The sequence below is a fragment of the Babylonia areolata genome, chromosome 8 (genome assembly GCF_041734735.1).
Source record: "Babylonia areolata isolate BAREFJ2019XMU chromosome 8, ASM4173473v1, whole genome shotgun sequence".
NCBI classification, from domain to species: domain Eukaryota; kingdom Metazoa; phylum Mollusca; class Gastropoda; order Neogastropoda; family Buccinidae; genus Babylonia; species Babylonia areolata.
In genome coordinates, this window is record NC_134883.1 from 22,461,358 (window position 1) to 22,488,254 (window position 26,897).

The window sequence follows — 26,897 nt, forward strand, 5'->3', positions numbered from 1 at the left end:
GGGGTCTCCCTGGTGCTTAATTCCAGAGTATCCTGCCCTTACCAGGCATGCAGCAAGATGTACACAGAAATATGACTCAATAGATATTGGTATTTCGAACCATAGCATAAATTCTGTATTGTGCAAGATGTTAATGTGTAATGACTGGAAAAAAATGAATCTGTTCATGAGTTTGGTTAAATAAAATTTTTTCAGATAATGCTAATGTTCACTAGCTTTATTTCCTATTTTCTGATGGCAACCCAGGTTCAGTGTCATTTGCTGAGAGGTGCAGTTTTTGCAGAAGGCATCTGCCAGCTTGGGTGGGCCAAGCAATGTTGAACTTGACTCGGGATCCACTCACATGTGTGCAGTGACTTTGTTCAACCATTTGAAGTGATACTGGAAGGGAGTTTTGCACTGTGCAGTACTGTGTGTGTGTTGTTGTAGACTGTGGCAGATGTCAGTGCGGCCCAGCCAGAGGGGCAGCATCCAGCCAGCATCACAGCCTCCAGTGTTCCTGACACAGGTAAGCGTTCCAACACAACCCTCATGGTAGTAACTGACTGACTGCCACAATGTCTGAGTGTGTGTTCTAGTTTTTTTGTTTCCACATTAACACCTTGTGCGTTTTTTATTTTCTTTATTTTGTCAAGCTGTGTTACATCTGTGCAAATTTCTCTGTACATGTGGTTAATACAGTTCAGAGGTCTTTGCATCCTATTTGATTGTCAGCATTGCCATTCCTATTGATGGTGAACCCATTGTGACAGGTGGCGAAGAGCAGTCGTCAGTGGAGAGGTTGGCACGGAGTTTGGTGAGTGAAGCTCTGCAGGCAGGTCCCTCCTCCACCATGATGTTCACCTCCACCACTACCCCTGCTGCCACTGCAGCCTTCAGCCTCATGTCCACAGCACTCAGCACCCCCACCACCGCACTCTCCACCACCGCCACTTCAGCACTTCCGTCCAGTCCCCCGACCATGCTCACAGTGCGACGAGAGTTGAACCCTGCTGTGTCCGCAGACAACTCGTCAGGTTTGTGTGTCTTTAACTTAATGTGGTGTACTGATTATGTGTACTCATGTTTATAAAATAATCATATTGCATGCATGCGAGTGTGTGAAAAATTTAAACCATTATTTAACTACACATACTTGACTGTGACCCACTAGTGCAGACTGTAGCAGAGGTCTGATTCCTGTCCAGTGCAAACTTCTACCCGCCTATGCAGAGAAAACGATAGTAGCAATGGCCAGTAACCTCCCGGAAGTAGGTTATCTCCCCTCAGTATCCCTGACCAGCTTCCTGAGATTTGAGAGTGGATAAAGGGTGTTGTGTGCAAGTTTTGCAATATTTGCTTTTGCTGTTTACGGTTTTCTTGTTTTGGTTGTCTCAGATGCTATTTGTATTTTGCTAAAGAAAGTCGTGCATGAGTCTTCTTGTTCATTTGTGCACTTTTTACAACCATAAGAACATTGTGTGTGTACATAGGCAGATGTTTACATGAATGTGCACACCTATGCCTTTGCATATGGATGTTTAGTTTTGCCCAAAATGTGTTGTTCTAACCCCATGTTTGATCGATTAAAAGTTTTAGCAGTGGTACTGTAAAAAGACTAAATGGTAGCCAGGTAGCAGAGAAGCTTCTGAAGCTAGATATTGGCGGCATCATGCAAGAGGCTTATGCTGATGTTGATTGTTTTGTGTGTTCAGGTACAGCTTCTGGTTTAGGAATGGGGGCGGCTGCCACACCTCTGTCCACATCCTCCCCCGCTCCATCCTCCCTCCAGGAGTCCCACCCCATGAGCTCTCCTTTGCTAACTTCGGATCCTACCTGGTCTGAGTCCCCCTTTGGCGTTTCTGCCCCAGGTGCTGTTGCCCCACCCTCAGCAGGCGTCATGCCACCTTCAACTGTTGTGCCTCCTGCCTCTGGGATGTTTGCCCCACCCCCAACCAGCATGGTGGCACTTTCAGGTATGGCTCCGCCCACCAGCTCTGCCCTTCAGACACCCATGATGTCACAGCTGCTGGAACGTGATGAGCAGGAGGTGCACACCATCTTGGTGCCACATCGGTTCCCTCCCAGACCCTGGATGCAGCATCCCATTGGAGGAGCCAGGTCAGGGTAATATCTGTGTGTGTGTTTGCGCGTACTCAAAAGGAAAAGGAGGAGGAAATTTGTGCATTTAGTTGTATTTTGAGCAGAAAGATTTATTTAAAAAAAAAAAAAAAGATGGAATAGAGTAAGTTACAGGAAAGTGGGGATACAGAAAAGTTAGCATTTACCTACCTTCCTTTTAAAAGAAGTGGAATAAGTAACTCATGCTTTCTTTGAAGGCAGACTGCACACAGGTGTCTGGATCCAGGTAGGTCATAGCCATCATCTTGACAATTCTTGATATTGAAGATACAGAATATTGAAAGTATTGACAGAATTCACAGACCTGGATGATGGTGTTTGGTTACAAATTTTGTTTTGAACCAGAAAGCCTGGTGAAATCAAGTTTCAGCTCCTCCCTTGTCTCCCCCTTAAAAAGATAACAGGGATTGGGATACAGTTTAGAATCATTCTGAATTCTGTATCCTGCTACCTCTTTCCAAGTTGATAAAAAAAAAAAATTTTCAAGCAGACAAGAAAACATTACACTTCGGGAAGTAAATTTCAAGACTTCCTTTGATAAGTGTTAAGCTTGTCTTGTTACTTGCCTCAGGTATGCAGGCTGTGCTTCTTTTTGTTTATAGGTGGTTTCCATCACAAGACCCCTCCGTCATGCAGCATCCATCACCTAACCCCAGCCCTGTCCTTCCGCCCCACCCAACTGTTGCCCCTCGACTCGCACCCCAAACGTCCATGACACCACAGCAGTTGTCAATGGCCCAGCAAGTGCAGCCCCAGCAGGCCATGGACACGTCCACCACGGGCAGCACAGGACATCCTGCTGCATACACTCCTGCCGTTCCTACAATGTACAGCTCAGGAAACGCACCTGCGGTCCCTTACAGATCAGGGAATGTCCCTCCAACATCCTACACCTCCCCTCAACCCATACTCAACCTGCAGGAGTTCTTGTCAGGCCTTGCACCCAGTGAGGATTCTCCCCCTTTCATGTTCCCGTTTGGGGGCAGTGGTCCTCTGGGCCGAGAGACCTCCCTCGACGACCCATTCCTGGCCACGAACATCCCTGGAATCGGCAACATGAGTTCTCAGGAAGCAGCCCAGGACCCCTCTCAGTCAGGGACCATTCCTTGTGAGTGATGGGCAAGAGTTAAGTGCGAGCATGGATTTCTTGTCTGTCTGAGTAAAGATGATTATTTCAAAATGATTTTGTCGTACAGAAGAATGTCATGCTTGAGTGTATGATATAGGGAATACAGTAATGCTTTTGGTATGACTAATAATAAAAAAGAGAGAGAGACTAGTGAAAGGATTGAGCCATTTTTCAAAGATACACAAAAAGATGAAAGTATGAGTGGGATGGAGAAAACAGCATGTAATCTGTAGTGTTTTATTGCCTTTACCCCTTGTGACTTGAAAAAAGTTCAAATGAAATGTATTGTGGCCTTTGCCTTTCAGCATCATCCAGCCCTGAAGGACTGTCCATCGCTCCAGAACCCACGCCTGTACTATCTGGCCTTGACTTGTCCAGCATCGTTGTGTCTCAGAGCACGAGGTGAGTTGGTGATGACTGGTCAGATATTCCTCCTTGTTATGTCTGATACGACAGCAACATGATTTGATTCTTAGGATTATTAGTTTTGTTTTTATTGAAGGTTAGTTTCACTTAGATGCTACGGTTTATATAATTCAGTTCTTTTTTTGGGTTTTTTTTTTTAGTGGTCTTACTAATGGTTTGTTTTATTTAAATGCTATTGGTAGAAAGAGGCATTATTCTGCGAAGGGGATGTATATTGGAAATAATCTTAGAGATCAGAATCATACATTTTCAGATGGCATTTTGTAATTATGGTTCAATGTGAAAACAGTAGGGGGTACTACTATCCTGTCAAAGGGACAGAAAGCAATAAGAATAACCAAAGAAATCCTGACTGTGAGTGCCAAGACATGATTCGCTTGCCGCCTGTTCATCTTTCCTTACCTTCTGTCCTGTTCATATTTCTCACAGTCAGCCATTCACTATATTCTTTTTAACTCTGTTGATGGCAGTGCTCCAGCCCCCACACCCAGCAGCAGTGGCAGCAGTGCAGATCCATCTCCAACCACCACCACTACCACACTGACTACATCTGCAACCATCACCACAACCATCACCACCACCACAGCCACCAGCACATCGGCCACCACGGGACCTCAGGAAGGGGCTTCTGGCAGTGGGGCCTCTACCTCAAGGACTCCTCTCACTATGTTCGGTCAGTGTGAAGGAATGTCTTGTTCAGTTTCATATCTTAAATTTAAGGGATGTAAATGACAGTGTGAAGAAGCAATGAATGCAAGTGTATATGTGGGTGGGTGTACAGGTGTGTGCTTCAACAAATATTAGAAAAGTTTCAGCTGCAACAGCATAGACCAGCCATGCATATTTTTCATGTCATACCAGATACAAAATCATAGTCAATTTATAAATGAAATGGTATAAACGAAATGTTTACTACAAAGTCAATAGTCAATTTATAATTAAAATGATACAAACAAAATGCTTACAAATGTTTTTCATGTTCGGGAGTTGTGAATAAGAAGCTGGAAAGCTGTTTGCAGTGAACATCTTTTCCTCTTCATGTGTATTCTCAAACTGACTACGATAACATTTGGTGATTACCAGTACCATATCATTACATGTTTTCTGCCAGCTGAATAACATTTTTTTTTTTACCTCACTGCTGTTTTGCAGGTGAGGAATTGCCAGAAGGTGTGGACCCGTCCTTTTTGGCAGCACTGCCAGAGAACATTAGGCAGGAGGTGATTGCCGACCAGCTGCGTCTGCAGCGAATCCAGCAGAGGGCACAGCAACAGCAGCAGCAGTCAGCTGAAACACCTGGTGCCATGGAGGTCAACCCAGAATTCCTTGCTGCATTGCCGCCAAACATTCAGGAGGAGGTGAGACATACTGCAGGCATACCCCCACTCCCCACCTCATTTCCCCTCACAGTCTGAAAGAAATGTGATCACATAATTCTAAATCAGTCATTCTTAGGTATCTGTGATAAAACCAGTCTCTCGGGTAAAATACGTAGGTGGCCAGTTCCAGAAGTATAAATTCTAAGTTTTATCATCCTTTTTTAAAAGTAAAATTTCTTCACAAAGGGTATTTCTGTTTACCAGCTGACAGCTGAAAACCCCACCCTACCACTGGTACATGGGTTTTACCTGTTTTCAGTCAGTACCTCCACATCATTTCTCCTTGCTCAGGTTCCATCTGTGTTCCACCTTCAAGACCACCTTCCCCCAACCATATTGCCTCTGACCTGTTTGATGCATGTGTCTCAGGTGTTGGCTCAGCAGAGAGCAGAGCAGGCCCGAATCCAGGCCCAGCAGCGTGGAGGAGCAGAGGACAATTACAGCTTTATCGACACACTCTCCCCACAGCTGCGGCAGTCTGTGCTTTGTGACCTGGATGACAACAGTATCTCAGCTCTGCCAGAGCATGTGGCCGCTGAAGCACGAGAACTGCGCCAGGAGTTGGAGGATCGCCACCGGCGCATCATGCAGGAGAGGTTGTTCCAGGGTGGGGCTGCCTCCCTCTCGGCCATTCTCCGCAACCCCAGTGAGTGTTGTAGAGCTGGATAATTGGATATCGCTCTTCCCGGCTAGTTTATGTGTGTTTTCTGCTGTGTTTGTTTAAAAGAAGAAAATAACAATGTTTTGAAAGAAAGAAATCACCATGGTTAAAAAGAAGGGAAAAAATGGACTGGTTGTCTTGTGTGCGATCCATCCAATTCCACATCTCAAATAGACACGAACTGTGCAGTTGCAAAACCAGGAGATTTTTTTATTTTATATTATTATTATTGATTCGAAAGCAGCTCTAGGTTTTTACAGAGCATGTCATTGACAGGAGTACAGTGATGTCTTTAAAGTGCAAATGAGACAATAGTATTTTGTGTTACTGTCACAAGTGATAAATCATATGTCAGTATTAATTTTCCATAAGTTAAACAGCACATTTGGATAAAATACATCAAAAAGAAACTTAAATTGCATTCTTAGACTATGCAGCAAATTTAAGCCTGCAGTGAGTCTTACGAGATCCAAAATGGGTTAATGAACTTAATCTGTCAAGACTGCAGCAATGCTCTGTGGTATGCATTTGATTGGCTCTGTCTGTACACCCCCTGGAGTTATTTGCCAGGAACACTTTGTCCCTTTACATGCATCCGTACAGAAACACACTCACACACATATGAATTTGTATTTTTAGCAGAATAGTACATGTTGTTATGCAATGTTTGCAGGTCTGTATGGTCGCCTGGGAACCCGATACGCTATCAGAGCAACTGGGGTTCCAACTCTGCCACGCTCTCGCTGGACCTTTGGCCTGAGTGGTCAGAACCGAGGGTCCAGCAACAGCAGTGGTCTGCCTGTTGCCCGGCTGAGAGGGCGCCACTTACTGGACCATGAGGCGTTGACGTGCCTGCTGGTGCTGCTGTTCATGGATGAGCCCAAGCTGAATACGAACCGGCTGTGTCGTGTGTTGCGCAATCTGTGTTATCATGCACCTACCCGTACTTGGATCCTGCGTGCCCTCCTGTCCATCTTGCAGAGGACCTCTGAGTGTCACCCTGACATGGATGACCCCACTATGCCCAGGATTTCGCAGAGTGGGAGTGTGGTGGTGACCTCATTAGAGAAAGGCAGTAAAGGGCGAAAGGGACACCAGCAGCCAGCAGTGGTGGCCAGTCCTCTGGACCCCATCTGTAGTTCAGGGTCAGGTTGGTCCCGAGGGGAAAACATGCGAGGCCCTGGTTCCTGGCTCTCCATCAGCCTGGAGGCTGCCCTCGGTTGTCGTGCCAATGTCTTTCAAGTGCAGCGGGTGTCCGTAGGCAAGAAGTCTTGCGTGTCAACACCTCAGGGAAGCAGTGTTAACATCCATCCCCAGGCAGCACCGGTAGTGTGCCGTCACGTTCTGGACACTTTGATCTCCCTGGCCAAAGTCTTTCCTTCCCATTTCCTGCCCACCCCCAAAGTCAGGGAGGCACCCTCCTGTGAGCCTCGTGATGACAGAGACGCTGATCAGGGATCCACCACCCCCTCTGTGCCCCCCTCAGGAGGAGCCCGACCCAAAACTCACACAGCAGCCAGCGGTGCTGTCAGTCCCCGCCTGGCACGCTCTGACCGCTCAGCAGCTGCCTCCACAACATCGGACCCAGGTCGGCAGGAGTCGGACTTCTGGTCTCTGCTGCTGAAGCTGGATGGGGCAGGACAGTCTCGACGTGGGAAAGGGGTGCAGAAAGCACACAGTGGTTTGGGGAACACGCAGACAGAGGCAGAGGCATTGGGGAGTGACTATAAAACTTCGGCACTGGGCCAGTTGATGGCCATGCTTAGTCACCCGGTAGTGCGCCGCAGTCAGCTCCTCACCGATCGACTTCTACGTCTGCTGGGTCTTATTGCTGTAGGTGTGCAGGACAATGCTAGCCTCAATACCCTGGCCAGCAGCACAACTACTTCCACCACCACCACCACTGTCACAACATCAACTGCCACAACCACACCAGCAGCGGTTACAGCAGTGTCATCTGTGACGCCGGCTGTGTGTTTATCAGTGGCACCAGATGTTGCAGCCGCAGCCAGCACACCAAGTAGTGACACCACCCCCACCACCACCACCATTATCCCAGGCAGTGAAAGCACTGTTCCCCCCACTGAGAACAAACCTTCAGAAGGTAGTGAATCCAATTTATCCTTACTCCTTGATTTTCCTGGTGGGCTTAAGGAAAAGAAATGTGTGTGTGTACTCATACTGACACATAATGAATATATGTTGTGTCAGAAATGAAAAAGTTGGTCTTTGTGTGGAAGTATTAATAATTAATGGAAAGTGAACAAGTTAACAAAACAAAAAACAAAACAAAAATTGCAACCAAGAAATTAAAATATTATACCTGTGATATTTATTATTTATCATTTTCTTGTTGACAGTTGATCTGTTAGAAGTGCATGTTGGATGATATCTATTTCTGTATGAATCTTGAGTTTATAAAGCATTTTCAGTCACTGAACCAGGTTCATTCGCTTCAGAATGAACTAGATTAGTTCGTTTGCTGGGACTTATGTGAAAATGAAGTGAAGTAAGTGCACAGCCTACTCCGTAAGTCAAATAAAAATTGCCTTATATGAATTTGAAAACAGTGATCTATCAGTCTATAGATGCTGTGGCTTCTTGGTGGATTTATTGACTGACGTGGAATTTAATTTTTAAGGTTTTAGGTCAGTTGTCTGTGTTTGGAGTAAACATTGTTTACTGGAATTCCAGATATGAAGGAGCAAGAGGAGAGTGGAAGTGGGGATGAGGAACCAATTCTCATGAAGGAACTGAAAATGGCAGTACAGGTAAAGTTCTGTCTTGCACAGTCTCTTACTCTTTATTGCTGTCTCTTTCTCTCTTCCCCCATCTCACCCTTTGCTCACTCACTGATGCACTTGCAAGGTGTGAGGAAAAAATAGCAAGGTCAGTCGCATGCTACTGTCACACTCACACTTTATGTACTCAGACATGCACAGAAATAAGTGAATAGGATTTCTTGAGATCATGGAAAAGTTACGCTTTCTTTTATAATCTCAGATTTGAAATATATGTTTAGTTAGAATCGTTAGAAAATAATGTAATTTGAAAATATTCAAGTGGAAAAGAGGTCTAATTTTTTAGTGGTATTTCTTTTATTTCCCTGAAGATTTTTTTTTTTCCATACAAGAATATCTGACTTACTGAAACAGCAGTGTCAGCAAGAAAAACATTTTTATGTCTGATACTGTTAATGGCATATGAATTCTCTGGTGAAGTCTCTGGGTTTATTTTTTTGTGCCCATTATTTATCAGTGTGCAAGCTGATGGATAATGCAAACAGCAGTAGTTTGAATGATGTGCCTGTAAAGAGTAACTGTACATATTTTTTGTTTAACATTTATCTTTCTTTGCCTATCTCATCCTAGTTATGCATTCAGCTGCTGTTTTGTGTACTGTCCATGAAAATGTTAGTCTTTCAGCCAGTCATTTATACAGATTGTATACATATCTTGAGTTTGATAGAGCATGGTCAAAATGTGTATGTTTTAAAGCCTGAACCGGACTATAAATGGCGGGCGATTTGAATCAAGCCAGTTTCTCACCAGAGTCTGACACTGTGACGTCGGTGAAGGTTTATTCAAAATAAAAGCCTAATAAAGCTACGGTTTGGCTTCATTTATGGCAGAGAGCGAGATTTGCCTAGCAGCTTCCAATCTAGACCTGAATTGACTTTGGAAAGTACAAAATGTGTCAGCTACACGTAATACAAAATTTGAATGCAGAGAAAAGGGGCGCAACCGAAACCTTGCTCACGGGAGTTAAGACTTTAAATGGTGTTTGGGTAAATTATAGGTGAGAACATTGTGCAAGGACCAGTTATTAACTTGGTATTGCACATGCACTGTTTTTTTCCCAGAATTTGCATTAACTTGGTGTAGCAACATTCACTTGTCATTCCAGAATTTGCTTTAACTTGGTGTGGCAATATTCACTTTTCTTCCCAGAATTTGCTTTGACTCTCTGGTTTTCTGCCTTTGTTTTTAAACAGGTTGAGTGCACTTATCTAGGTGGATAAGTATGGAAAAAATATACTTCATTTAAGGACAAAAAAAAAAAAAAAAAAAAAAAAGTTGCGTCTGAGCAAAGTTGAGTGTTGGCGGCTGAGTGGACAACTGTTTGTGTACGCAGGTGTTGACATCGAAGGCCTGTTCTGAGGAGGGTCTTGATGATGCCACCAGCCTACTGCTGCAATTGTCGTGGGCTAACAACGCTACGCGTCACACCATCCTGGCCCTCCTGCTGGAAGGGGCTCGTACTCTGGGACTCACTGTCAGGCAGCATATCTGGTCAGTAACACTACCCAATACGCCCCCTTTTTAAATTATTTATTTGTTTGTTGTTTTTTTTATTACCCTTTTGAAAAGTTCCTTTCAAGGAAGAAAAAATGTACCAGTTACCAGCTGCTTGGCAAAGTGACTGGAATGACAGTTGGTATTTTACATGAGTGCTCGTGCAGTTGTGTCCAGATATTCTGGCAATCTCAGACTTTTTAAAATTTGTTCCAGACTGTTGAAATCGCATTGAATATTATACATCATCACTCATTTGTGTGTCATTAAGGCAGGATGAAGAAAGAAAAGTATTGACAGACAGTCCTAACTGTGTTGTCAATGAGTTCAGTGCAAACCACCATTGGGAAAAGGGGCACATGTGCGTGCACACACACACACTCTCTCTCTCTCTCTCTCTCTCTCTCTATCTCTCTTTGTGTGTGTGTTTGTTTTGGGTTGTTTTATTTTTTATTTTTTTACAAAAATCATAGCATTTGGTTATGCTGTATCTGGTAATGTTTCAGTTCACTGTTGGAGGAGCTGAGAAACCTCAATGCCCAGCATCTGGATGATTCAGAAGATTCCCGTGATGGAGAGACCAGCTCTGCCCAGCAAGTGAAAGGAGTGGTAGCTGACAGGTGAGAGTTTAAAAAAAAGAAGAAAAAAAAATGATAAAACCACCTGTCAAATATTTCCCCTCTGTAAAATTTGCAGACTGTCCTTGGAGGAAGCAGGGTGATAGTTGGTCTAAGAAATGGTGGCCATTGTAAATGAGTAATCAGTTCAAGCTGGAAATGGCGTTTGATTGGCTAGCAGATTAGTGAGGTGTTTTATCACTGAGTTGCTGTGAAATTTTGACCAAGAGGAGTAGACAGATTGGCCTGGTTTGTATCAGTCGGACATGGTAAATATATTGAACCTAACTGGGTGTATAATACATCCTCATCTGTATTAAAGAGTCTCCATCAGATAGGCAATAGCCTTAATGGCAGATTAATGACAGTATTGTTAGATATCTCAACACAGTTGTGTCAGAATTACGGTACTGGAAGATGTCAACTTAACACAAAATCATGATTGGTACTGTTTGCAGATTCACTGGAGGAGGCAGTGTTGTGGTATCCGCTCCCAGCAAAATCAAATCTGGTCGAGAGTTACAGTTGCCATCCATGTCCCAGCTGACCAACAAAACCTCCAGCCAGCACTTCTTCCTGCGAATTCTCAAAGTCATCATCCAGCTCAGGGATGCTGCCCGCTCTGCCTCCAAGAGAAAGAGTGGCAGAGGAAGTATGTACTCAGGAAATTGGATGAAACTGTCCAGACTTTCAGAATATAGATCTTACAACATTTATTTAATTTTTTTTTTTTTTTAAGAAAAAGGAATGCACTACACCTGTTGAATTGTGCAGCCCTTCACTATGGTGCTGATGTACAGCGCATGTCATAAGGCACAAGGATTCTTGTGTTATGACATTCACTGTACATCCAATTACAACACGCTTATCTATTTTTCTCAGTCGTAGCAGAAACGTTTACTGGGCAAGAAGAAATAGACTCCTTGATCCTCATATATGTGGGATGTTAGTGAAGTGTGTATTGGTATTGGAGTGTGACAGTGAGTGAAAGGGCAAAGGTGTAAGGTGACCTGTTTCCTGTGTGTAGTATGTGTGAGTGCATTGTGAATGAATTGGTGGGAGTGTGTTACGATCAAGTGTGTGTGTGTGTGTGTGTGTGGAAGTTACATTCCAACCTTTATCTCTGAGAGCTGATAGAGCATGAAGAAAACTTGTTCAACAGCTGGGGGATGGGGGGTACTGCCCTGTGGTGATGCACTCTCCCCAAGGAGAGCAGCCTTAATTTCACTCAAAGAAATTTGTTGCGACGGCGAGTAATACAATACTGTAAAATACAACAGAACACTGTGATGTTTGTGGTGTGACAGGTGCCCAAGAGCTGGCCAGCATCATTGACATGGCCATGGGGGAGCTGGAGTCTGAGGCAGAAGGTCTGATGGAGTTGGTGCGACAGCGACCCTCCTCGCGCCGCCTGCTGCGCCAGTCCAATGACGCTCTGGCTGCCCTGGGTCTGCGGCCTGCCCTGGAGTCTGGTGAGAACGTGGAGGGGGCAAATGCAGCACCTGCCTCTGGAGGAGACCAAGAGGAGAGAGGGGCAGGAGGGTCTGGTGCTGGTCAGGGAGCTGACGCACCCACTGACACCCCCATGGAAGTGGACCAACCTGGTGAGTGACAGGCAGGAAGGGGGGGAGGCGATGTGGGGGCAGTAAATTGGGCTTGAGAAATGAAGTGTGTCAGTTGGTGCAATAATTTCACTTTTTATGCAGGTGTTGGAGTTCAGACAGGGGACAATGTTAATGACAATCTATGTCGTTCATCCTCAGGACCGAGCTCGGACAAAGACAAGAAAGAGGAACAAGCCCAGCTGCCACGCCTCAGTGAACAGCTGAACCTGGACGAGTTGTGGAGCATGCTGGGTGACTGCCTGAAGGAGCTGGCACGCACCCCGGATCATCACGCTGTGCTCATCCTGCAGCCTGCTGTGGAAGCCTTCTTCATCGTGCATGCAGGTGGGGCTTGCTGTTAGGTTTGAGGCCTCTCGCAAGTTTTTAGGGCTGCTGGGTTTGCTGTGGTGGGTAGCAGGGTCAGATCAATACTTTACTTTATGATGCCAGTGTACAGATCTGTTAAGTGGAAGTGATGGGTAGCAAGACTATTTTTCATTTGGCTCTCTTTCTTTCCCCAGTTCTGTTACCCTTTTTTCACTGTTGATAAGGTGCATTCCTGCCATGTATGGAATAACTTTTTTTTCTTTTTTTGGATTACCTTTCAGTTGTTGTTTGTTGGTTTTTTGGACATTGGCATGAACACATTCTACTCTTGAAAATTTTGAGACACAGGAGTATGACATTAGAAAATATTTTGGAAAAAGAAATGATGTGCCAGATCATCATCAACTGTCACTGTTTCAGGAGAAAAAGAGTCAAAACGTAGTGACCATTCAACTCCACGCCGAGAGGACCAGATGGCTCATCTCAATGTGGAAATGGCTCCCCCATCCCCCTCTCCTGGTCCCTCCACTGCCTCTGTGGAGACCAGCACTGTCTCCATCACCAGAGAAAACTCGGCCGCTTCTATTGCTCACCTGCCTCCTGATACACAGAAGTTCCTCAAGTTTGCTGGTAAGTGTCGTGTGTTTGTCTCTACTTCGTGTCTACTCAGATCTCTCCTTCATGCCACACATTTTGTTATCTAAATATGTTTTGGAATTTTTCTCTTTTGTGTGTTAATCCCCCACCTTGACTGCTTCAGTCATCCATGCAAGTAGTTTCCACAGTCACACAGCATGCATACATATGTTGTTTTTTTCAAGTCAAACCTAAGGGTTACTTGTGTTAAAAAGTTTCCATTTAGTAGAAATCTGTTGCTTTTAACTTTTGCTTACACCTCACACTTGATACTATCAGGTTGTTAAGTTTCAGTTTCTCAAGGAGTTGTCAGTGCATTTGCACAAATTCTTATGATCTACACCAAATCTGCTGAGCTGATCCCTGACAAGCAGCATAACCCAACACACTTTGTCAGGCCTCGAGTGCATGCATATATATTTGTGTGCCTACCACAGTAGATCATCTTCAAAGAATTTTGCCAGAAAGCAATGCTTATGTTGCCAAGGGTTCTTTTTCAGTCTATCATCTCATATGAATGACTAGATGCTCAATTTGATTTTCCAGTCAAGCTAGGGAGAAGGGGCAAAATCGGGATAAAAAAACAAACCCTCACGGACATTGTATTGGCAGATAAGCGCCTTAACTATTCTGCTGCCTTTTATTTGAATAATTCAAAATGTAGAGCGTGCAAATATGCAGACAAGTATATATGTGGTCCTGTAAAACCTGTCATCCTGTATCCCTGGTGAAAGAATGGATATGGTCCTTTGTGGTCAGCTGGGTTATAGCAACAGTAATGAAAGTAGTGATAATGTATACATTTTAAAACAAATCTTGAGAACAAACAAATGAGACAGGCTGTTTCAGATATGCCCAAATTTTAATGAATAACCTCAATGACTTTTTAACAGCACACGCACGCACGCACGCACAAAAACTTCAGTAAGCAGACAGCATGTTATACTTAAATGGTCCGTTTTCTTTTGAACAGAGATGTGACACATGTTATGAATCTTGGTTTTAGTATATTTCCCTTTTTCTCCCAGTCTCATATTGATTTTCAGAGTTGTAAGGCAGGCATGCTTGCTAGTTTGCACACGTGCACACATGCAGTTTTCAAAAAGTGCATGAATAGATTGGACAAGAAAATGACTGTGTGTTTGTGTGCATGACAGAGACCCACAGGACGGTTCTGAACCAGATCCTGCGACAGTCCACCCTGCCTCTGGCCGATGGACCTTTCTCTGTGCTTGTGGACCACACCCGCATGCTGGACTTTGATGTCAAACGGCGCTACTTCCGCCAGGAGCTGGAGCGCATGGAAGAAGGCATGAGGCGAGAAGACCTGCCTGTACATGTGCGCCGAGAACATGTCTTTGAGGATTCCTTCCGTGAGCTCTTCCGCCGCACTCCAGAAGAATGGAAGCAGAGGTTCTACATTGTGTTTGAAGGTGAGATAGATGATTGTGTATAAGATTCTGTGCCTCTGCCTTTATTTTCCGGTCCTGCTATGGTACATGAATCTTAGAACCTCTTGCAAGCCCTTGAATTACAAGCTATCAAGGCCTCTGAAATTCACTGACTTGAAATAATTTCTTGAGAATTTTGAAAAGTCATTAAAATTGAATTTTGGTTTTGAAATTAAGATTGCATGGGAAAAGAGCTGGTGTGGAATCTTCAGAACTGTCTTTGAATTTTCCATTTCTCTTTCTAATTAGTATTTTACATGTATGACAGTAAAAAGTCTATAATGAGCAGGCATGAGATTTTTCCGACATTAGTCTGATTTTCGACCGAAAATTGACTCCAGATACCATTTTTGAGATTGTGTAAATCCGTTGAGGAAATCAAGGGTGGGGGGTGAAGGGTGAGGTTGTTGGGTTTTTTTTTTACCAACCAGCGAACGTTGTCCAACTGGTCAACAAAACAGGCCCACCTCGTTTGCCAAAATGTACCATGTTTGGATAAGCGAAAAATTGAGAATAAGTGTTCCGTTGCTCCTCTGTCATCATTCAGCTTATTCGATTACACAACTTCTGCTTGCGGGCTTCACGACTTGCAAAGATACCTTATTTCATCGATCGTTGTCAATCATCGACAAAATGAGAAAACTCACAAAGGAAAAGAAGATTTTTGGGATCGATAAAGGAGTGAAAAATAAGCGGAACTGGGCCTGGCAAGATGAGACTGTGAAAACACAAGTGAAGAACAAGAAATAACTTTACTGGTAGGCGACACCATTCACAAAATTGACGCCATGGGCAAGGGTAAGTGTGTTTGGTTTCAGATTGTATGGGTGCAACTCTTCAGTCTAGGCACGGAAATCTGTTTTCAGATTTACATCAAAAACGGACAGTCTGTTTTCTGAAGAAGAAAAGCCGATGAGCTGTTCCATTTCGTTTGCCAATGACCTGTCAAAAATGAAAATGAAATGCTCTTTGAAAAGCATCGTTTGTTGACCCCTTGAGAGGCGATCCAGTGACTTGTCAGAGCACCAAAATCAGTCAAAAGGTTTCCTAACAGTCAATTGAAGTTGTCAAAATGTCTGATAACAGAAGGCGATCTCTACATGGCACGCATTGGTATCACTGTGAAAAGCGAAGTACACATACGCACGCGCGCACATGCACACACATGCAGTCGATCACACACACACACACACACAAACACACAAACGTGCGTGCACGCACAGATACATATTAACGCCGGTGCGCACGATCCCCATCCCTGTCAAGCGTCTAGGGCCATGCGTATATCTGCTTGACCCTCTGTTCATTCAGCAAAAGCTGCAAATGTTTGCCCCATTATGCACAAGTAACAGTGATGCCATCGAAACAGAAACTTTGTAGCAATTGGATGTCGGTGCTTTTTCTGACACAGTGGATGCTGTGGTACTGGGCACAGTCAGTTTATTTTGATCTGAGATCTCTAGCCAGATTACCAAAGGTACACATGCATGCACATTGAGACTTAGAGCTGAATTGAATGTGCGTGCACACAAACACAAACACACATTCACACTCTTACTTTGGAAAAAAAATCACATGAAGCACACACGTATGCACATACTCTGTTTTTTTATTATCTCTCTCTCTCCTTCACACTTACACATGTGCACAAATATGAGTGCTCACAATCACACAGAGCTTAATAATACGCATATTCACGTGTGCACACACATTGTCTTTCTCGCGCGCGCACGCACACACACACACACACACACACACACACACACACACTCTCGCAGAGTTTAATGGAGAATAAAACCACTGTCAATGACTGTGGCAACTTTGGCATTGAGCCAAGACACTGACCACTGGTACTAGCTAAGAATCCCTGACTGCTGAAATAGTGATATGGTTTAACCAGTCACTTACCCACTCCCTCCTCCCTCCAGTCACTCCACTTCCCCATTTCCTTCCTCAACCAAGACAAGACACCTCTCTCTAACTCACTCACTCAAGTTGTAGTGCACATACAGTGATACGTGCACACATACGAACTTTTACTCTTTCCCCCTCCCCCTTCTCAATCTCTTTGTCTCTCTTTGACTGTCTCTATCTTTCTCACATACACACAGAGTAGCATTGGAAACACACACACACACACACACACACACACACACACACAGAATATTTTGAAATTTCAAATCATGTCCCCAAGGCTCATAGTTACTGGTTTGAAAGTAAAAACACTTTAGGAAGAGCTGAACTGTTTTTGTCTTCTATGGGTTGGAATACCTCTGAGGCATTGGTGGCCCTCAAGTGCAGATTTCATGGTTTGAAATTGAGAAAAACCTTCAGCTTATGGGGACTTTGCCCCCAGAGCCTCACCAGGGGCGTTACCCCATGAACCCCCACTGGGGGCCTTCTGCAGCCCCCAGGCCCCCACCTTTCAGACTCGATCACAGTTTCCCAATCTCATGCCTGATGAGGTGCCACCAGGTATTTATTTGGAGATAAAAGTTAATCATAAAGACAATGTTAACAAAGTTGACCATGGACAGAAGTGAAATATTAGTGTATGTGTCTCAGGTGAGGAGGGTCAGGATGCTGGAGGACTGTTACGTGAGTGGTACCTCATCATCTCACGTGAGATCTTCAATGAAAACTACGTGCTGTTCAAGCGGTACCCGCGCGACGGTGTCACTTACACCATCAACCCCTCCTCTCACTTCAACTCCAACCACCTCAGCTACTTCAAGTTTGTGGGCCGCATCATCGCCAAGGCCATCTATGACAACAAACTGCTGGAGTGCTACTTCACCCGCTCCTTCTACAAACATGTACTGGGACTGCATGTCAAGTGAGTCTGCTTTTCTTGCTCTGCCTGCATTCATCGTCTTCTGACTGTGCCATAGGTGCATTATTTTTGTATTAGAATTGTGATTTTAAACAGAATATTGCAGTTAAGTGAAAAAAGTATTGATGTTTCCTTTCATGCAGTTCAGGATTTGACATCCCATGTGTGATCATAGAATGTGTGATCATAGAATAACAATGTAAACAATACTGGATTGTGTGTAGTGTAATTATATGTTTCAAAATATTGATGTTTTAATGCAAACAGAAAAGCCACAAACACTGTGACGCTTCACTTCAATTTGGGAGATGGTAAAAGGCAAACAAAATACATAAAATGTTGGTTTACCAAAATTTCTATTAATATGTGACATGCTAATCATATGTCATACTGTATTCTTTTAATTCAGATGCTTCTTGAAATTGTATATATATTTTACTGCTTTACTGCAGAGTATTTTTATTTTTCATAATGTGTATTATAATGTTCATGTTTGGTTGCAGGTACACTGATATGGAATGTGAGGATATCCAGTTCTATCAGAGCTTGGTCTTCCTTCTTGAGAATGACATCACAGATATGGGGGCTGATCTGGGTGATCTCAACTTTTCTGCTGAGGTGTGTACTTTGGTTTTTATTACATAAGAAGATAGGTTTTAGGAACAGGTGAATGTTATGAAATAAGCATAGAAAATGTCAGCTGTCTCTGAAAAGTGGTTGGTGTCACGGACTAATGTATTGAAAGCCTGAGGGTTCAAACACCACCAGCAGTATACATTACAGGACTTAGGGCCATGGTTCAAACATAATCATAATTGTATTCGATACACTGTGAAAAACAAGTACCATTGTTATGGAGATAAATTATGATCTTCATTGTAACCTTTGTAATCACATATATATTAAACATCTTTTAAAAAATGGATATACTTATTGCTAACCTTGTATTGTACATAAACACAAGGATTTGCTCCTGTGAACAGGTAGAGGAGTTTGGTGTGAGGGAGACACGGGACCTGATAGAGAATGGCAGCAACATCGCTGTGACAGAGGAGAACAAGAGGGAGTATGTGAAGCTGGTGTGCCAGATGAAGATGACAGGCGCCATCCGCCAGCAGCTCAACGCCTTCCTGGAGGGATTCTACGACATCATCCCCAAGAAACTGGTGGGCATCTTCACAGAACAGGAGCTGGAGCTGCTGATCTCAGGCCTGCCAACCATTGACATTGACGACCTCAAGGCCAACACAGAGTACCACAAGTACCAGCCCACCTCCTTGCAGGTAAGCACAGTACAGGAATGGCTGGTGAGGACTGAGAGATGATTGGTTTTTCAGCCAGTATGGTAGCATAGCAATTTTTTTAACCATTTTGAGATGAGGTGGGAAGGCAGGTTACCGTAAGTACATGTTCCAGTTGTCCAAGAGAGTCCTGAGGATATTGGGAAGAGAGGGTTCGGGGGAATGAGCATCTGGATTTTCAGATGTTAGATTTGCTGACAGTATTTAATGTTTACTAAAGTTATGAATGTTAGACTTGCTGACTATATTCAATGTTCACTAAAGTTAATGTTGTTAAGAGCAGCAGCATTTTTAGTTCCAGATTATCTATGATAAAACCACAGAATATAAAGATGTTTACTTTTCTGTCTTCAGATCCAGTGGTTCTGGCGGGCACTGCGTTCGTTTGACCAAGCAGAGCGTGCCAATTTCCTGCAGTTTGTGACGGGCACATCCAAGGTGCCACTGCAAGGCTTTGCTACCCTGGAAGGCATGAACGGCCACCAGAAATTCCAGATACATCGTGACGACCGGTCCACTGATCGCCTGCCTTCTGCCCACACCTGGTGAGCTTAAGATTGTCTGTCCATTGTCATCTTAGTGTCTAGTTATGACTACTGTGTTTTTGACAGAATGAGGGGAGTTTGCAGTGTCATTTTTCTTTTTCTTTTTTTGTTTATTAAATACCTTGTTTTATGTGGCAATTATGTACCCTTGGAGTGACATTTAAATCATATCTGGCAAGTGGGTGAATGTCTTATAAATGAATACCTATGAATTTTATTCCTGCTCATGTTCTTGTCTGGCGCCATTCGATCCAGCTAGTTACTTACATTTCAGAAATTGTTTCATTCATGTCTTATGGGATTCCAGGTCAGGTGGGTTTTTTTTCAGTATCTTTTATATGCAGACAGTTTGTCATATTTTGGTTCTTAGATGTGCATAAATTAAGAATACATAGATATCAAGGGAATGTATCAAGTACTTTTCCCTTCCGGTAAGTACCCACTGACATGACAAAAAGTTGAAATATCTGCCTTCTTACTACTGTAAAACTAAAAACTGAGCAACTTGGATTTTCTTCTGCAGTTTCAACCAGTTGGACCTTCCAGCCTACGAGACATACGACAAGCTGCGCAAGATGTTGTTGCTGGCTGTCAGTGAGTGCTCCGAGGGTTTTGGCTTGGCATAGAGACTCACACAAGACTCCTCGATGAAAGCAGGCATCTCACTATCATGTTGACCTGTGTCCAGCTGACTGACCACATCTCCCAGTGTTGACTCCCCCTTCCCCATCACTTCTCACACACAACACTATGCAGTTGACGGCTGTCCCACGTGCACCAAGAGCCATGTAGTGTCAGTGTGATGCGGTGACTAAGTGACATGTTGGCAAGACAGAAAGCAAGAGGCCGCCAGGATTGTATGAGTTCCATTGATGGTTAACAGTGTGTGTTTGTGTGTGTGGGGGTGGGTGGGCATGTTTCCTGCTGCTGTTCACAGTGTCTACAGAGGAAACCTTGTGGGCACATGTTGCTGAAAATATCACAAGACTTAGTTGTTTCATTCTGGTATTTGTTGGTGTCAAAAGTGATAAACTGGAAAATGTTGTGCTTCGAATGTTGTTGGATATGAAGTTTACTAAGTGAGGGCAAGTGCTGCTACTATCTTCATGTAGAGGGAGCTTTTTCTTCCCCCCCCCACCCCACCTTTTTTTTTTTGTTTTTTGTTCTTTTGTAATCATTCAAGTCTACTGTTGTCATGTGAAATTCTGATTAAAGGCAGTGATCCTGTGTGTGAATGCCTTTGAAAAATCCAGACACATGGTCCTTTAGCTCCAGTTTAATTGGTATAGTGACTAATCCACTGATTATACAGCTTTGTGGTAGAAACATAAAATGTCGGACACCACCACTGATGCCAGCTGACAGTAGCCCAGTGGTAGAGGCATTTATATGAATATATGCACTTTGTGTGTTCAGCTTCACGCTAGAATCTTTCTTTGGCCAGGGCACTGATAGGTTGTGTTAGGGGCAACTGGACTGGATGCAAGCTTGTGATTGACAACCAGGAAAATATTGATCAGCTGATGTGATTGAATGACCTTCATTGATGTCAAAATGTCGATTTGGTTTGTGTGCACCGTACTATTCTTTCTTTCAGTAATTATGATTGATTTCATGTCTTTGAATGTCACTTTAATTTTATTACCATTAGTGTTTTTTCTCTATATTTAGTTAATTTCTTTTACATGTGTGAATGTCATTGATTTCAGTGCTTTTTCTCTTATTTTTGTCTTCATTTGTTTGCTTTTTCCTTATATACAGTGCATTTTTTTTAAAGTATATTATTAGATTTTTCAATAATTTGTGTAATTTGTACATACTGTATTGTTTTCTCAGTTTAAAAACATATATAAGGAAACATTATACTTCAGCGATTTTGTAATGCTGGTAGTTTCTTCTTTTTTCAACTTGTTATTTTTGTTCCATTGTAACATTTAGGATTCCATTATACAACATAAAAAGTTGAGATTCTGGTCTTTTTGTATATTTTCCATGGTTACACTCCATGGTGATTGGTGCATACATGCAGACTGTTATTGACTGTTTGAGGAAGTGAAGTTTTGAAAATAAAAGATCTACATTGAGAAGATGGGTTTGAAATGCCATGTGACTTTCAAAAGAATACTAGCATGCAACAAAACACTTTGAACATCAGTCACCATGCAGACCAGTGTCAGTGTTTGGGACACACACGAAAGGACATCACAGAATGATCTTTTCTTCAGTTGCTGGCTTTGTGTGTACGTGAGAAGAGTCCACATTTTCAGCAAGGTACATTTTTCAGCATTGTATCTGTCTCCACAGATTGTTTTTTTTTTTTTAATCTCTGTTCATTGTTTGGAAAATCTAGCAAGGATGATAAACTTTAAAATAGATTGCCAGATATATTAATAAAACATTCTGATGGGTTTGGGCTTTTCCTAGTTTAATTTTTGGTGGTTTGGTTTTGTTTCCTTATGATTTTGTGGCCAGTAGTTTCAGGATAAACATGGCATTGGAAATACATGTTTTCAGTGCTTCAAACTGAACAAATTATAGCATAATTTTTCACTTCTTCCTAGATCTCAAGTTTTACTCCTAGATATTAAGTTATGCTCCATATTGCCTGCTACTGATGCATTTGCCGCTATTGTCATTTATATCCTTCCTCACAGAAGATACTCATCCAAAGACAAATGTTAAATATTGGCCAGTCAGCAGAGTTTCATTTAATGAAAACCCTCTGGTGACAGACATGAACCCACTGTAACCATTCTGCCAATTACAACAGGTGTTTGTGAAAATCATCCCATCACTTGGTTTCCCAGATACTACAGCAACAGAGAATGAGTGTCTGTGTGTGTCCCTGTGCAATCAACATCAGTGTAGAGAAATCCAAGCTAATTTATTGCCAAAGTCTGAGGAAGGATTTGTTGTTATGACAGCTTGTTGGGATGGAAACTTGTAAAAGCACATGACATGCAAATTTTCTTTTTTAAACATTCCTGATGAGCTGCATATCCAGGTCATACATTTGATCTTTTCCCCAGGATAAAAGTTGGGAAATAAAAGCAGTGAATGAAGACCCATGATGCATTGTGCATTCGGCTGATCTAAGGTGTTACACATGCTGTTTACTAATCAACCACATACAGATCCTGGTGAAATTAAATTCTGTATTTCACATCAGCAATAATACATACATGGGTGCAGGATGAAATTACAAACTCTACTGTCTAGTGCATAGAAACCAATACCAAGTTACAGCCTGAATGAACTACACTGGCAGCTGAAACCAACAAACAAAGGCAAAGGATATGAGAACAACAGGGATGTTATAATGACGTGAAAGTAAACACATTCAGTGAACAAAAAAACAAAACAAACAAAAAAAGTGACAGAAGCAGGCATGGTGAAAAATATCCAACAAACAATGAACATGTGATTATCCCTATGTTCAGACCCATTCACTTATAGGCTTTCAGCAACTTAAAGTGCCGAGTCCAAGCAAAACAGCCCTTCAGTCAGAACAATGTTCAAATATTTCTGCTTTCACTGTACTGAATAAATATGTACCATTATGTATCAAAGTATTATCTATTTCATTCTAAACATTAACATGTTTTATCTTCTGTCATTCACTTTTTTGTGGGCAGTCTGCTATCTGATTATGATTGTGCAAAAAGAAAATATTGCAAATAAAACACTTAAGTGCATGCACAAGCTCAGATTGAACACATTTTTCTTTGTTATAATTCCAACACAGTGCTATGAAGCATCTTGTTTTATTCTGCTTGTTGCAGTAGTGAATACTCTGTTGGGTCTTTTAATTTTATTCCGAGGACTTGAGTACACCAAACTTTTTTATTATAAATGAAATCCCTAGGGTTTTGAATCAGATTTATGACATGGTGAAGGATATTGCCTGATTTTCAATACTGTGTAATGGCACTAGGTACCATACGGCCATCTCACTGCCACAGTCACCATCTAACCAGCCAGGACGCTCATGTGCACAACTTCGGAAGCACTGACAACCATTTCAGTCTTTCTTGAAGGAAGAGGTGCGTCCAGCCAGACGCTTTCTTTTGGGGGCAGGACCATTTGTGTGGTCGTCATTGTGGCGAGTGGTGGTGGTGGGGGAGAAGACACGGGTCTCTATGTCCTGCACGGAGTGGTAGTGGTCAATCATGGGTTTCACCTTGTGCCAGATCTGAAACACAGGAATGTGATGCACTTGGTGAGTTCACTGCACTGTGTCATCACATCATCCCTTCCTCTTCCCCTATATCTCTCTCGGTTTCCAGCTAGTGCTTAAAGTCTGCCTGATTTGAAATTACACATTACATCATACAAAATTCCTTCTTTGCTTCATCTCTCTTATATCCCAGCTAAACTGCTAATATTTCCAAGTTTATCTCCTATAAGATTAGATTCAAATGCATGATACAAGTTTCACCATTTCTATTTCTCCCCACCATATGTCACCCCACACTGTTTTAAAGGCTGTTCTGGTTGCATAAAATCTGACCAAAAAAATTTAATACAAATGTGATCCCTCCCTATAGTGATATACACACAAACACTCACACACACTTGCATTTTTTTGTTGTAAAGGTAGATAGAAAATATTGTATAAACTTTCTCTTTTACCCAGAATAAAGACTGTTTTGACACGACACTGAACACTGACTCACCTTGCCTTCCTGAAGCAGCTTAGTGACTGCATCAATATCGGGGGCCATAAAACGATCCTTGTTCCATGGCCTGCACAGAACAATGTCCAGTGAAAGCCTGTTTTTTATATGTGACATCTGTTTGCACATGCACAGGTCTGCCACTTGTATTTATATACACATCGTTGCATCCACCAAGTTCATAAATGATGTGCGTTAACTAAGCACACATCCATGAATGTATGCATGTACACATATAGGTGTGCTGTGCTATTATTAACTAAGCAAATGTATGTTTGTATGATTGTACACATGTGAATGAAGCCCAGAAATCTGAACTCATTTCACTGAAGGAATACATATTACAAAGCCGTAAACGTTTTTGTGCTTATCACAAGCTTGTCGACCTGAGCTATCCATCCCACAGACCTATAGGAAACAAGTGGAAAGAAAAATCTGCCAAGAGTATCAACATAACTTACATAGCGCTTTCCTTTGGTCAGAGACCAAGCTGAAGTGCTTTATAAACAGCGAGTCATTTTCACAACAGGCTGCCTGCCTGAGTAGAACCAACTGGCAGCTGTCTTTGGGCACTCATTTGTTTCCTGTGTCATTCAGTCAGGCTTCCGTCATGCACATGCGCACACAGATATGTAAGAGTGGATTTTTCTTCAAAATTTTGCCACGGACAACTTGAATAGAACTTGCTGTGGGTTCTATTCTGTGGGCTAAGTGCAATACTTACGGCTGACCAGAGAACATACATGTTTATGTGTGTGTGACTGAAGTGAACAAACGATGAACGCTTAAAAGCAACTGTCAATCCGCTCTATCCAGATAGGAAGCCCATTGAGCAATTGACTCCATAATGCGCATATAGTTTGGTCTGACCAAAAATAGGTGAAACTGAAGTAAGCCTGTCAATTATATTGCCTATAGCATGCCACCTGCCTGACAACGGATCACAGAAAATAGGTGAAGCAGAAGTAGGCCTGTTACTAATATTGCCTATAACATGCCCCACACCTGACAAAGGATCTGACAGAAAATAGGCGAAACAGAAGTAGGCCTATCAATGATACTGCCTATAGCTTGCCACAGACCTGACGACGGAGCGCACAAGGCGGTACACTTCCTCCAGGGGTGCAGTGGTCTTCAAGGGCCGGAGAAACTCCATGGCCTGGCAGGCTGACAGCAGTTCTATGGCCAGCACTGTCACACACACACACACACACATGCACACACACGAAGAGGGGAGCTCGAATACAGACATAAAAAATGTAGGCCTAAATCAGGCCACCTCTTGCAAGTAAAAGAACACTACGAACATAACACAATGAAATATGAAACTGTAGTAGAATGCACCAAAATATTATAAAACAGTATTGCAACTCATAAATGCGTCCACGCTCATTAAATATGTAAAACGTTAGTGCACAAAACTATCCACCCCAATACATACCGGTATATCAAATGTATAGATATATGTACAAAACTGGGCACACCCCATTAAACATTAAAAATGTACGTCTACCTTATAAGATACTTGAACTCCGCAAATAATGACCACCCCATTGAATATTGCATAAAACTGCACACACCCCACTGAATATATTCAAAATGTGCGTCCACCCTATTAAATAAAACATACACGCAGAGAAACGCGACCACCCCACTGAATATTCTACATGCTTTGTTCATTCAATACGCTCAAAATGCGCCACCCCATTGAATGACCAAAAAACGCGTCACCTCCATTAAATATATAAAACCCTTGCGCACAAAATTGCACCCAATATACTGAATATTCTATAAAACATCTGATCCAATTGAATATACAAAACATACACAAAGACATCCATCCAAATAAAAAAAACCGAGAAAATTTATGCACACAAAACTGCGTACACCCATTAAACATATAAAACGAACACACATAAAACTGCACCTTTCCGATCAAATGTATAAAACGTATCAACACTAAACTGTGTCGACCCCATTAAATGATTTTATGTGCGCAAAAATGCGTCCACCACATTAATCTATCCACACAAAAATACTTCCATCACCATAGAATGTATTTGCACAGAACTGCATCATCCCCATTGAAATATCAGTATTCCCACAAAAATGCGCCCATCCCATTAAAATATTCTACTAACACAAAACTGAGTCCAAACCAAAATTGAAAACATTATATTTGCACAAAACTGCGTCCACCAAATCAATTAAAATTTCTCTCTTCGCACAAAAATGCATCAACCCCATTAAATATTCCATACGCCAATACTCACATCTACGTCCACCCCATCAAATATTCTATAACCACAAAAATGCGTCCATCCTACTTAATATTCCATATTCCAACGCCGCCAAATATTCTAGAAGCACAAAAATGCGTCCAGCCCATTAAATAAATATTCTAAAACTATGGGCAAAACTATGGGCCCGCCCCATCATCTATTCTATGAAACGTATCGGGACACGCCCCCCTGTGAACTGAACCAGCCCCTCACCTTGCTCCACGTGCTCCACGACACGCAGACACTTGCGGGCAGAAAAGCCGCCCATGGACACGTGGTCCTCTGTGCCGCCACTGGTGGTCAGCGAGTCCACAGAGGAGGGGTGGCACAGCACTTTGTTCTCCGACACTGCCACGTGTTATTATATATATATATATATAAATGTGTGTGTGTGTGTGTGTGTGTGTGTGTGTGAATTTTGTGTGCTACGTGTGTGTGTGTGTGTGTGTGTGTGTGCGTGTGCGTGTGTGTGTGCGTGCGTGTGTGTGTGTGTTTGTATGTGTGTGTTTGTCTGTGTGTGCGTACTGTGTGTGAGAGAGAGAGAGAGAGAGAGAGAGAGAAGGCATGTGGGTGCGTATGAGGGCATGTGTGTGTGCAGGCAGGCATATGTTTGT

The 26,897-nt window shown here is 42.8% G+C and overlaps 2 protein-coding genes across 10 annotated transcripts in view; one reads left to right on the plus strand and one right to left on the minus strand.

The window, feature by feature from the left end:
* LOC143284656 (E3 ubiquitin-protein ligase HUWE1-like) overlaps positions 1-21,014 on the plus strand; it is a 108,045-nt gene extending 87,031 nt beyond the window's left edge. For 5 of the 6 annotated variants that reach the window (XM_076591557.1, XM_076591560.1, XM_076591561.1 and 2 more), the window contains 22 exons: positions 430-508; positions 753-1,016; positions 1,695-2,100; positions 2,724-3,229; positions 3,556-3,652; positions 4,147-4,349; positions 4,829-5,034; positions 5,425-5,701; positions 6,390-7,820; positions 8,411-8,487; positions 9,851-10,008; positions 10,518-10,631; positions 11,087-11,280; positions 11,936-12,232; positions 12,392-12,577; positions 12,980-13,189; positions 14,353-14,628; positions 17,212-17,482; positions 17,983-18,097; positions 18,463-18,762; positions 19,135-19,325; positions 19,849-21,014. In XM_076591557.1, the coding sequence (XP_076447672.1) occupies positions 430-508; positions 753-1,016; positions 1,695-2,100; positions 2,724-3,229; positions 3,556-3,652; positions 4,147-4,349; positions 4,829-5,034; positions 5,425-5,701; positions 6,390-7,820; positions 8,411-8,487; positions 9,851-10,008; positions 10,518-10,631; positions 11,087-11,280; positions 11,936-12,232; positions 12,392-12,577; positions 12,980-13,189; positions 14,353-14,628; positions 17,212-17,482; positions 17,983-18,097; positions 18,463-18,762; positions 19,135-19,325; positions 19,849-19,951 (5,961 nt within the window). In that variant the 3' untranslated portion in view covers positions 19,952-21,014. The remainder of the gene's footprint in view (positions 1-429; positions 509-752; positions 1,017-1,694; positions 2,101-2,723; positions 3,230-3,555; positions 3,653-4,146; positions 4,350-4,828; positions 5,035-5,424; positions 5,702-6,389; positions 7,821-8,410; positions 8,488-9,850; positions 10,009-10,517; positions 10,632-11,086; positions 11,281-11,935; positions 12,233-12,391; positions 12,578-12,979; positions 13,190-14,352; positions 14,629-17,211; positions 17,483-17,982; positions 18,098-18,462; positions 18,763-19,134; positions 19,326-19,848) is intronic. The other variant, XM_076591562.1, reaches the window with a different exon arrangement.
* Positions 21,015-22,463: 1,449 nt separating this feature from the next.
* LOC143284658 (histidine ammonia-lyase-like) overlaps positions 22,464-26,897 on the minus strand; it is a 38,225-nt gene continuing 33,791 nt past the window's right edge. For all 4 annotated transcript variants that reach the window (XM_076591565.1, XM_076591563.1, XM_076591566.1 and 1 more), the window contains exons 20-23: positions 26,497-26,631; positions 25,084-25,192; positions 24,002-24,071; positions 22,464-23,517 (exon numbers count right to left, since the gene is read on the minus strand). In XM_076591565.1, coding sequence (XP_076447680.1) covers positions 23,347-23,517; positions 24,002-24,071; positions 25,084-25,192; positions 26,497-26,631 — 485 coding nt within the window. In that variant the 3' untranslated portion in view covers positions 22,464-23,346. The remainder of the gene's footprint in view (positions 23,518-24,001; positions 24,072-25,083; positions 25,193-26,496; positions 26,632-26,897) is intronic.